Source organism: Diplotaxodon limnothrissa, linkage group LG23, assembly GCF_057381915.1.
Source record: "Diplotaxodon limnothrissa isolate DT_005_m linkage group LG23, D_limnothrissa_male_GT1.1, whole genome shotgun sequence".
NCBI lineage: Eukaryota > Metazoa > Chordata > Actinopteri > Cichliformes > Cichlidae > Diplotaxodon > Diplotaxodon limnothrissa.
This window is the reverse complement of record NC_140617.1, coordinates 1,387,517-1,398,723: the sequence shown is the minus strand read 5'-3', so window position 1 is coordinate 1,398,723 and position 11,207 is coordinate 1,387,517. Positions and strand designations below refer to the sequence as shown.

Sequence of the window (11,207 nt, the reverse complement as noted above, 5' to 3'; positions counted from 1 at the left end):
ATGGAGAAGCAGGAAGCGGATGGCCTTCTGGATGGGGAATTTAAATACAAGAAGAACATAGATGGGACAATAAACAAACGCGTTGTAATTTGCACTCACTGTAGTAAAGAGTTTCAATTTCACCGTTCAAATTCGACCTTAAAATACCACCTTAATGCCAAACACGCGTTTGTCGGGGCAGCAGCTTCACCCGGCCTGCGTCAGACCACTCTTAGTGAACGCAGGCCACTCGGTAAGTCTTCTTTGGACAAACTGACCGACAATATAGCCAAATGGATAGCAAAGGACTGCAGACCGCTAAGCATTGTGGAGGACAAGGGCTTTGCGGATGTTTTAAAGGTTGCATCTCAGGACGCGTCCTACAAGCCCCCAGCGAGAAGCACAATAACAATTCGAATCCACGAACTGTATGAAACGGAGAAAAAGAAAAAAGAAGAGGCTTTAGTTCACACAGAATGCGTGGCTCTGACAGGAGACCACTGGACATCATTGAGTAATGACAATTACCTGGGAGTTACTGCGCATTTAATCACTGAAGCCTGGGGTCTGACATCCTTTGCGCTGACTATAATGAAAACGGAAGAGCGGCACTTTGCGGAGGCTTGTGCAGAGCAGTTCCAGACTGTTGCTCGCAGGTGGAGAATTGAGGAGAAGGTGACAACAGTAGGCACGGACAGTGCGCGCAATATGATCGCCGCGGCTCGCATCATGCCATTCAATCACATGCCGTGTACCGCGCACATTCTACAGAGATGCATCACAGTGAGTCTCGCAGACAGTGGCTTTGTCACTGCGCTGGCCAAATGCCGCAAAATTGTTGGCCATTTTAAGCACAGCCCAGCAAACACAGCAGAGCTGAACGCAGAGCAGGTGTCACTGGGGCGCAAGCAGGAGCCGTTGGCCCAGGACGTGCCTACGCGCTGGAACTCCACGCTGGAGATGGTGAAGCGCTTGATCCGCAACCAAACTGCAGTAACCGCGACTCTGGATAAACAAAAGCATAAACTTGTCCTCCTGACGCCTCCAGAGTGGGACAAACTCCAGAGACTGGAGACACTTCTAGAGCCCTGCAGGTGAGCCTGTCATTGTGACCATAATTGTAGGTTTAGATTAAATGTATCAAACATACATCTTAAATCAGTTTTGTTATTATGAAAATGTCTTATTTAAAAAATAAATGAAATCAAATATTTTATTAATATTACCTAGTATTAAAAAGCTTTTTTTAATTTGCTGTCTTATCTCTCTCTCTGTGTGTGTGTGTGTGTGTGTGTGTGTGTGTGTGTGTGTGTGTGTGTGTGTGTGTGTGTGTGTGTGTGTGTATTCCACTGCAGATATGTGACTGAACTGCTGGGAGGAGAGGCCTACGTCTCCTGCTCTGTAGTTCTACCAGCCTTCTGCCACCTGCGCCGTGTCATGGAAGTAACTGATGAGGACCCTGCATATGTGGTGAGGTTTAAAGAGAAGTTTAAGGAAGACCTTGCTTCCCGCCAGGAACATACCAACTATGCATGGCTCCAGATCGCAACTGCACTGGACCCACGTTTTAAAGACCTACGCAGTGTGCCCAAGACTGACAGAGAAGCAGTGTGGACCACACTGGCAGGCATGCTGCATGAAGACTCTCCTAGAAGATCACACACTGCAGAAGAAGGTCCAGCCAAGAAGACTGCAACCCCCCCACTGTGCTTTGCCCTGATATCTGCAGTGTGAGGTTGGATCGCTCATTCTCATCCTCACACTGATGCCACTTATTTCGGTCTTTGTTTGACATAAAAGGGCATATTTGTCACTTTATTGCAACTATATTTGCACTCTTGAGCTCCTTCATTCACTGACTGATCATAAAGTTATTACTTGCGTTATGTATTCATCCGTTTGAACATAATTAATGAAGCCACATGTAATCACTAAAATTTGTATTTTGGGTACAATAAGAGAGTTTCAGATGGAATGCTGTTTTGTTTTGTTTAAATTTCACCAACTTGCTGATGCCCACGGTTGTGAGTGCGGCTTCTTGCTGTACATGGGTGGATGGTTGTAAATCACATCACAGATGCCAAAAACCTCTCAAACCAAGCCCCCTTGCCGGTGATGCTGTGCGCAACCTCGTGACGGAGTCAAGCATATTCAAAACACCCCCTCACCTCCCGTGTCAAACTCAAATGTCAGCCTATTTCATGTGTCACTTTTGGAGCAGTTGCCATCCCGACGAGCCATGGAGAAGTTCGTGTTTGTGTTATTTTACTTATTTGGTGTTCTGGTGTGTTTGGGCACCGGTCAGCACCATCGTGTTGAGCACGTGTTGGACCGTGGACACACCGGATTCAGTGGGAGAATAACGGTCAGGTGTACAGTTTACTGAGCACTGGGACTCAGTATCGTTTACCAGCACAGACACGGAGACGCGCTCAGCTTCTATTGAGAGCAAACAACCAAGTGAACCCTCCGGCTGCGTCCAGTAGACGAGACACACCGTCTGGGCCGGGAGCTTTCCGAGCATTCAGACTCTTAAACTGCTTCCTCGCATCTGCTTCATGAATATGAAGGGTTGTGGTGGGAGGAGGTGGTGTGAAATCCTCTTTTGTGTGGGGTGAGGAGGGGGGTGTTGTAAAAGTCCCCAAGAGCAATGATGAGAGAGTCCGGGAATGTCCGCTCCATGTGCAGTATCTGCTCCGCGAGTGCGCACTGAGCTGCCTGCGCATCCGCATCTGGCGGGATGTAAACAGCGGCCAAGATGAATGAAGCAAACTCCCGCGGAGAATAAAACGGTTTGCAGTGAATAAAAAGGTATTCCAGAGAGGAAGAGCAGTGCTGAGCAATCACTGTTACATCTGTGCACCAGCCACTATTAATGTAGAAGCAGACACGTCCACCTGTGGTCTTACCAGAGAGAGAGGCCTGCCGGTCCGCGCGCAGCAGATGAAAGCCCTCCAGCTTGAGCGCGCTGTCCGGGATGTCCTCACAGAGCCACGACTCCGTAAAACACAAGACACAGGAGGAGGCAACGTCTCTGTTCATGCTTCTCATCAGGGCCAGCTCGTCCATCTCATTCCTGAGTGAGCGTACGTTGGAAAGGAAGATCCCAGGAAGAGCAGTTCGCAGTCCGCGTCTCCTCAGACGCACGAGTGCGCCGGCTCGCTTTCCTCGCTTTCGGCGTCTCACTTTCCTGATCAGAGTCTGCAGTAAATCTGCCGCAGATGCGACAAATATTGGAAGTAAATCCACAGGTGTTGTAGTCCTGTAGTTAAGAAGCTCTTCTCTAGTGTAAGAATATCCAGAGGAGTGCCCAGACACAGAAGTTATGCACAAAAACAAAACAGAAGTAACGCACTGAAGCACCGGGGCATCCATACGCGGCGGCGCCATCTTGGAACAAGGGACTTGTCTTTGAAAGGTAGAGTGTTAATTACTAAAGCTGAAGGGATATCCCGATGAACATATGCTGCTCTCTCCTTACATCTGGATAAGAAAAGTAGTAAAGATATTGACCGTATGCTCTTTAATTTTATATGGAAAAACCGTACGCACTATATTAGAAAAACTGTTGTGATGAATAAGTACGAATCAGGTGGGCTTAACGTCTTAGACTTTTCTACTTTAAATAACACTTTCAAAATTAATTGGGCCAAACATTTTCTTAAAACCCTACCTCTATCTGGAACTTTATACCATACCACATTTTCTCTCGTTTTGGTGGCTTTACTTTTATTTGAAATTGTAATTACAATGTTGAGAAAGTCCCTGTAAAGCTTTCATCCTTCCATAAGCAGGTCCTCTTAGCGTGGACCCTCATTTATAAACACAACTTCTCACCTCACAAATACCTTATCTGGAACAACAGAGATATTTTATAGAAAAATAAATCACTTTTCCTGGAAACTTGGCTCCAAAATGGGATCCTATTGGTGGCTCAGCTGGTTAGTAAAGAGGGACAACTACTTACTTACAACGACTTTATTGCACTATATAATTTTCCAATCAGTGTTCCAGATATCAAGCGGAAGACAGTCTGGATGGTCCCCCATAAATATTTGATTGTAAATAAGGTGAAAGAAGTCTCTTTTAAAATTCGACATACATGTTATCCAGCCAGTCACTACATGGTCAAATTTAAAAGGGACATAAATACTAATTGTACTTTCTGTGGGGATCATCCAGAAACGGTGACACATCTTTTTTGGTACTGTTCTTTTACACAGAGATTCTGGAAGGAATTTAGCAGCTTTGTTATTGTCCATATTTTAAGGGAGTTTTCTTTACGATGGGAAAATGTTTTATTCTGTTTCTTTAAGTTCCCCAAGAAGTATGAGAAATGTTTTTTATGATAAATTTCTTAATACTTTTAGCTAAATTTTTTATCCATAAATGTAAGTTTACTAACAAAACACCATATTTCTGTCATTATTTTAAGGATGTGCACATGCACATACAATCAATATCAGACTGCACCAACAAAAAGGCTCTCACAACAATATATGTATGTGAATTTTTGCGTGTATTCTTATAATTGTTACCTTTTTCTTTCACCCTTGGCTTTTTGTGTTCATGTTCTGTTGTATACTTCATCTGTTCGTATGTTGTATACTCATTGTTTGTTAAATAAAGTTTTAAAAAAAAGACACGCTTTGTTTAGACCCCCAAAATCCTTTCCACGCCCACCCCCGTGACATCACGCTCCAAAGCCCTGTTACGTCACAGAACGTGGTGATGTCATAGTGACAGTCCTTTCATCCTTTGATGTTCAAGTCTATAAATAGAGGACAGCTGTCAAAGGGAATTCATTAAGCTATCGTTTTGTTGGAGTGATACAGCACATAAAAAAGCAGAAATGAGTTCGAAAGCTAACAAAGACAGAAATGTTAATTTCTCGAAAACAATGGTTAAAAAAAGTGAAAAAGAAAAAGAAACATATGCCAGACAGTTCGAGCAAAGACTGCAGCCAATGATCGACGAGGTTGAAAAGCTCAAAACTGAGCTTGACTACTTCAAAAACCTGCATACAGTCAATAAGAAACGGATCGAGGATCTAACAAAAGAAAACAATGAACTTTTGCAGAATAATAAGCTGCTGGGTTCGGTCTTGGATGACAGGACAAACATCGCAGACAGGTTGGACTCGATAAAAGATGACCACGAAGCTCTGGTAAAGTTCCGCGCAGAGACGGAGAAAACTCTGGCTGAGCTTAAAGAAAAACACGAGGACGAAGTCCAAGTCCTGCAAGGACTGCTGGAAACAGAGAAAGAAAAGGTGGCACGTCAGCAATTTCACAACAGCCAAGTTGTTGAATTATTATTGAAACGCCACAAAGAGGAAAAAAATAAGATGCAGCAGTTTTACCAGGAAAATACTAAAAAACTGGAAAACAAAGCAAATGCTGCAGACAGGAAGTTAGAAGAGGTGATCAACATGTATGACTCCAAAATAGAAAAGCTGCAGACGGCAGTAAAAAATAGTAGAGGTGTGACCGTCAATGCGGTTAAGGAACGCGAGGAAGAACGTCAATCCTCGCAGTGTTGGATTGACGGTGTTTTGTGGCATAATACACAGTTACAAGACGAAAATGAATTTATGGTTAAAAACATGAAAGAATTAACAGAGGAGAAAGGTCAAATGGGCAAAGTGATAGACGACCAAAAGGCCCAGAATATGGCGATCAAGCAGAAATGCCAGAGTAATATTAGAGCTCTGGCCTTGGAAAAGAAAATGAAGGCTATGCTTGAAGACGAAGTTGATTCTTTGAAAAAGAAAATTGAAGACGTCAAAAAGGCCCTAAGCACAGAGCAGGAAAACCACAGAAAGACAGCAGTGGACCGGCACAAAGTAAAAGCGGCACACAATCAGGCACTGGCTGAAAAGGTGGCGCTGGAAGAGAAACTGCGCTCCACAAAAAAGCAACGGGAAAGATTTATATCCAAAGTGAATTGGCTGGAGAAGAAAGAGCGCTACTTCCAAGAGGAATTGTGCCAGTGCGTTTTGTCCTTTGAAAAGGCATTTCCACATGAAGGTCACTTGAGAGGAAAAGAAAAGGTGGAATTTAGGGATATGTTCCACTACTTGAAAAAGAAATACGTAGACGGAGTGGAAGGCACCCCCTTTGTTGGAACAACGGAGTTTCTTGAAAAACAGCTGAACTGTCTACGTATCAGATGCAAGGATCTAGATGCAGCTTTACTAGCTAAAACACGGGAGCTGGAATCATTTAAAAAGCAGTACAATGACATGGTAAAGTCTTCCGAGTACGCTTTATTCCGACAAAGAGAGGAGCTCATTGGACCAGTGAACCAGATTATCCAAAAGGCTGCCAATGAAGAAAAAGAGATAGGTCATCTAAAATCTAGAGTGAAAGACGCTCAACTCCAGCTTAAATTAGAAAAACAGAAAGGACAAAAGCTGGCATCGTTGGACCATAGAAGCATGATGGGGAGATGTTCTGAGGAGACTCCGTCTCAGATTAATCCTCGTCCACTTCCAGGGAAAACTACATTTATTCAGGTACGTCCAAGACACCCTGGCAGAAGTGCAGGTATGGCTTCCCCAGTGAATCCTCCTGTAGAGTCTCCATCAACACCACCTTTCCTCAATTCTGATGATGGATTACCACCAGTTGATTGTTAAAAATTAACTGCTAAAATAGGCCATTAGAAGTATACTTCATCTTGTCTCCCTATATCATGGGTGGGCATTCTCAGTCCACGAGGGCCGGTGTCCCTGCAGGTTTTAGATCTCACCTTGGCTCAACACACCTGAATCACATGATTAGTTCGTTACCAGGCCTCTGGAGAACTTCAGGACATGTTGAGGAGCTAATTTAGCCGTTTAAATCAGCTGTGTTGGTTCGAGGACACATCTAAAACCTGCAGGGACACCGGCCCTCGTGGACTGAGATTGCCCACCCACCCCCAACCGGTCGCAGCAGATGGCCGCCCCTTCTTGAGCCTGGTTCTGCCGGAGGTTTCTTCCTAAAGGGAGTTTTTCCTCCCCACTGTCGCCCAGTGCTTGCTCAAAGGGGATCATTGGATTGTTGGGGTTTTCTGGCTTTTACTGTAGTGTTTTTACCTTACAGTATAAAGCAGCTTGAGGAGACTGTTGTTTTGCCATGATGCAATATAGCAGGGCTGCCCAATCCCAGTCCTCGAGAGCTACTATCCTGCAGCTTTTAGATGCATCCCTACTCCAACACAGCTGAATCAAATGAATGGCTTGTTATCAGGCCTTTGCCAAACACGATGGCATGCTGAAGAGTTAATCAAACCATTTGATTCAGCTGTGTTGGAGTAGGGATGCATCTAAAAGCTGCAGGACGGTAGCTCTCGAGGACCGGGATTGGGCACCCCTGCAATATAGTATTAAATATGACTACATTTTAAAAACATCTATTATAGCATCAAAGTAAAACAAAAAAACTAAATGAAATGAATCAAAATGTCTAATCTGGCAAAACAAGAAAAGAAAAAAGGTTTCACCTTTAAATAAAAATCCAAATCACAAACACATTCTGATTTTTGTTGTGTGTGTTTTTTTGTGTGTGTTGTCACGTATAAAATCTTTGCACTCTGTCTCGGTGTCTGCCCGGCCGGCTCCGCAAGGCTACATATGTTTATTGTGTTGCTGCTTTCTTCCACTCGTCATTCTGCCTGGGCGGAGCTCAGGCCCACGCACCTGTCTGCAATTACGCTGCAACGTGTCCTGTCTGTATGGAGACTGAGAGCTGCCAGAGTAATAATGTAGATACAGGCCTCTTTCTCCTTCTGCTGCTGTTCATGCTTTTATTCCATTGATGTTGCTATCATTTGTAAATATATTTATTTGCTCTTATTTTATCAATTTACTGTCGTTCATGTATTTAATCTTCTTTGTATTTAAATATGATTTTTTTTTAAGTAATGCCGCGAGATGGACAGTTAAATAAAGGTTTCATTGAATTAAAAAAAAGATTTAAAGATGACTGGTGGCGGAAGCAGAGCACAGACTGTCTGTGAGAATCTATCGCCATCGTGTGGTGCAGAGATATATTGCCATTGAATTTAGACAACGAAAGCTTGGCTCACAGAGCAGCTGCAACACGAACAAAAAACATTAAATAGCAACATGATATATTATATTATATTATATTATATTATATTATATTATATTTATAGCTGTCGAAATTAACGCGTTAATTGCGATAATTAAATTTTGGAATTAATTACGTTAGAATATTTAACTATTTAGCGCAACACGCAGATAAGTCGCTCCCATAATTCCACTTGATTTGTTTACCGCGCCACTGAAAATGGAGAAGCAGGAAGCGGATGGCCTTCTGGATGGGGAATTTAAATACAAGAAGAACATAGATGGGACAATAAACAAACGCGTTGTAATTTGCACTCACTGTAGTAAAGAGTTTCAATTTCACCGTTCAAATTCGACCTTAAAATACCACCTTAATGCCAAACACGCGTTTGTCGGGGCAGCAGCTTCACCCGGCCTGCGTCAGACCACTCTTAGTGAACGCAGGCCACTCGGTAAGTCTTCTTTGGACAAACTGACCGACAATATAGCCAAATGGATAGCAAAGGACTGCAGACCGCTAAGCATTGTGGAGGACAAGGGCTTTGCGGATGTTTTAAAGGTTGCATCTCAGGACGCGTCCTACAAGCCCCCAGCGAGAAGCACAATAACAATTCGAATCCACGAACTGTATGAAACGGAGAAAAAGAAAAAAGAAGAGGCTTTAGTTCACACAGAATGCGTGGCTCTGACAGGAGACCACTGGACATCATTGAGTAATGACAATTACCTGGGAGTTACTGCGCATTTAATCACTGAAGCCTGGGGTCTGACATCCTTTGCGCTGACTATAATGAAAACGGAAGAGCGGCACTTTGCGGAGGCTTGTGCAGAGCAGTTCCAGACTGTTGCTCGCAGGTGGAGAATTGAGGAGAAGGTGACAACAGTAGGCACGGACAGTGCGCGCAATATGATCGCCGCGGCTCGCATCATGCCATTCAATCACATGCCGTGTACCGCGCACATTCTACAGAGATGCATCACAGTGAGTCTCGCAGACAGTGGCTTTGTCACTGCGCTGGCCAAATGCCGCAAAATTGTTGGCCATTTTAAGCACAGCCCAGCAAACACAGCAGAGCTGAACGCAGAGCAGGTGTCACTGGGGCGCAAGCAGGAGCCGTTGGCCCAGGACGTGCCTACGCGCTGGAACTCCACGCTGGAGATGGTGAAGCGCTTGATCCGCAACCAAACTGCAGTAACCGCGACTCTGGATAAACAAAAGCATAAACTTGTCCTCCTGACGCCTCCAGAGTGGGACAAACTCCAGAGACTGGAGACACTTCTAGAGCCCTGCAGGTGAGCCTGTCATTGTGACCATAATTGTAGGTTTAGATTAAATGTATCAAACATACATCTTAAATCAGTTTTGTTATTATGAAAATGTCTTATTTAAAAAATAAATGAAATCAAATATTTTATTAATATTACCTAGTATTAAAAAGCTTTTTTTAATTTGCTGTCTTATCTCTCTCTCTGTGTGTGTGTGTGTGTGTGTGTGTGTGTGTGTGTGTGTGTGTGTGTGTATTCCACTGCAGATATGTGACTGAACTGCTGGGAGGAGAGGCCTACGTCTCCTGCTCTGTAGTTCTACCAGCCTTCTGCCACCTGCGCCGTGTCATGGAAGTAACTGATGAGGACCCTGCATATGTGGTGAGGTTTAAAGAGAAGTTTAAGGAAGACCTTGCTTCCCGCCAGGAACATACCAACTATGCATGGCTCCAGATCGCAACTGCACTGGACCCACGTTTTAAAGACCTACGCAGTGTGCCCAAGACTGACAGAGAAGCAGTGTGGACCACACTGGCAGGCATGCTGCATGAAGACTCTCCTAGAAGATCACACACTGCAGAAGAAGGTCCAGCCAAGAAGACTGCAACCCCCCCACTGTGCTTTGCCCTGATATCTGCAGTGTGAGGTTGGATCGCTCATTCTCATCCTCACACTGATGCCACTTATTTCGGTCTTTGTTTGACATAAAAGGGCATATTTGTCACTTTATTGCAACTATATTTGCACTCTTGAGCTCCTTCATTCACTGACTGATCATAAAGTTATTACTTGCGTTATGTATTCATCCGTTTGAACATAATTAATGAAGCCACATGTAATCACTAAAATTTGTATTTTGGGTACAATAAGAGAGTTTCAGATGGAATGCTGTTTTGTTTTGTTTAAATTTCACCAACTTGCTGATGCCCACGGTTGTGAGTGCGGCTTCTTGCTGTACATGGGTGGATGGTTGTAAATCACATCACAGATGCCAAAAACCTCTCAAACCAAGCCCCCTTGCCGGTGATGCTGTGCGCAACCTCGTGACGGAGTCAAGCATATTCAAAACACCCCCTCACCTCCCGTGTCAAACTCAAATGTCAGCCTATTTCATGTGTCACTTTTGGAGCAGTTGCCATCCCGACGAGCCATGGAGAAGTTCGTGTTTGTGTTATTTTACTTATTTGGTGTTCTGGTGTGTTTGGGCACCGGTCAGCACCATCGTGTTGAGCACGTGTTGGACCGTGGACACACCGGATTCAGTGGGAGAATAACGGTCAGGTGTACAGTTTACTGAGCACTGGGACTCAGTATCGTTTACCAGCACAGACACGGAGACGCGCTCAGCTTCTATTGAGAGCAAACAACCAAGTGAACCCTCCGGCTGCGTCCAGTAGACGAGACACACCGTCTGGGCCGGGAGCTTTCCGAGCATTCAGACTCTTAAACTGCTTCCTCGCATCTGCTTCATGAATATGAAGGGTTGTGGTGGGAGGAGGTGGTGTGAAATCCTCTTTTGTGTGGGGTGAGGAGGGGGGTGTTGTAAAAGTCCCCAAGAGCAATGATGAGAGAGTCCGGGAATGTCCGCTCCATGTGCAGTATCTGCTCCGCGAGTGCGCACTGAGCTGCCTGCGCATCCGCATCTGGCGGGATGTAAACAGCGGCCAAGATGAATGAAGCAAACTCCCGCGGAGAATAAAACGGTTTGCAGTGAATAAAAAGGTATTCCAGAGAGGAAGAGCAGTGCTGAGCAATCACTGTTACATCTGTGCACCAGCCACTATTAATGTAGAAGCAGACACGTCCACCTGTGGTCTTACCAGAGAGAGAGGCCTGCCGGTCCGCGCGCAGCAGATGAAAGCCCTCCAGCTTGAGCGCGCTGTCC

General features: G+C 44.7%; 2 protein-coding genes across 2 annotated transcripts; both read left to right on the top strand.

Annotated features, from left to right (window-relative positions):
* On the top strand, positions 1–1,713 carry LOC146607173 (E3 SUMO-protein ligase ZBED1-like). The gene is made up of 2 exons (XM_085347800.1): positions 1–1,073; positions 1,335–1,713. Exons 1-2 carry the CDS (start codon positions 1–3, stop codon positions 1,711–1,713), a joined length of 1,452 nt encoding a protein of 483 aa, XP_085203926.1.
* Positions 1,714–8,276: 6,563 nt separating this feature from the next.
* Positions 8,277–9,967, top strand: LOC146607172 (E3 SUMO-protein ligase ZBED1-like). The gene is made up of 2 exons (XM_085347799.1): positions 8,277–9,349; positions 9,589–9,967. The coding sequence occupies exons 1-2, from the start codon at positions 8,277–8,279 to the stop codon at positions 9,965–9,967; spliced, it is 1,452 nt and encodes a 483-aa protein (XP_085203925.1).
* The last annotated feature ends 1,240 nt before the right edge of the window (positions 9,968–11,207 follow it).

Bases quoted from the DNA above. Each gene is read 5' to 3' on its own strand.
- LOC146607173 (XM_085347800.1), top strand. From the start codon at position 1: ATGGAGAAGCAGGAAGCGGATGGCCTTCTGGATGGGGAATTTAAATAC. The intron at 1,074-1,334 runs GTGAGCCTGTCA...ATTCCACTGCAG, and splicing joins ACACTTCTAGAGCCCTGCAG to ATATGTGACTGAACTGCTGG.
- LOC146607172 (XM_085347799.1), top strand. From the start codon at position 8,277: ATGGAGAAGCAGGAAGCGGATGGCCTTCTGGATGGGGAATTTAAATAC. The intron at 9,350-9,588 runs GTGAGCCTGTCA...ATTCCACTGCAG, and splicing joins ACACTTCTAGAGCCCTGCAG to ATATGTGACTGAACTGCTGG.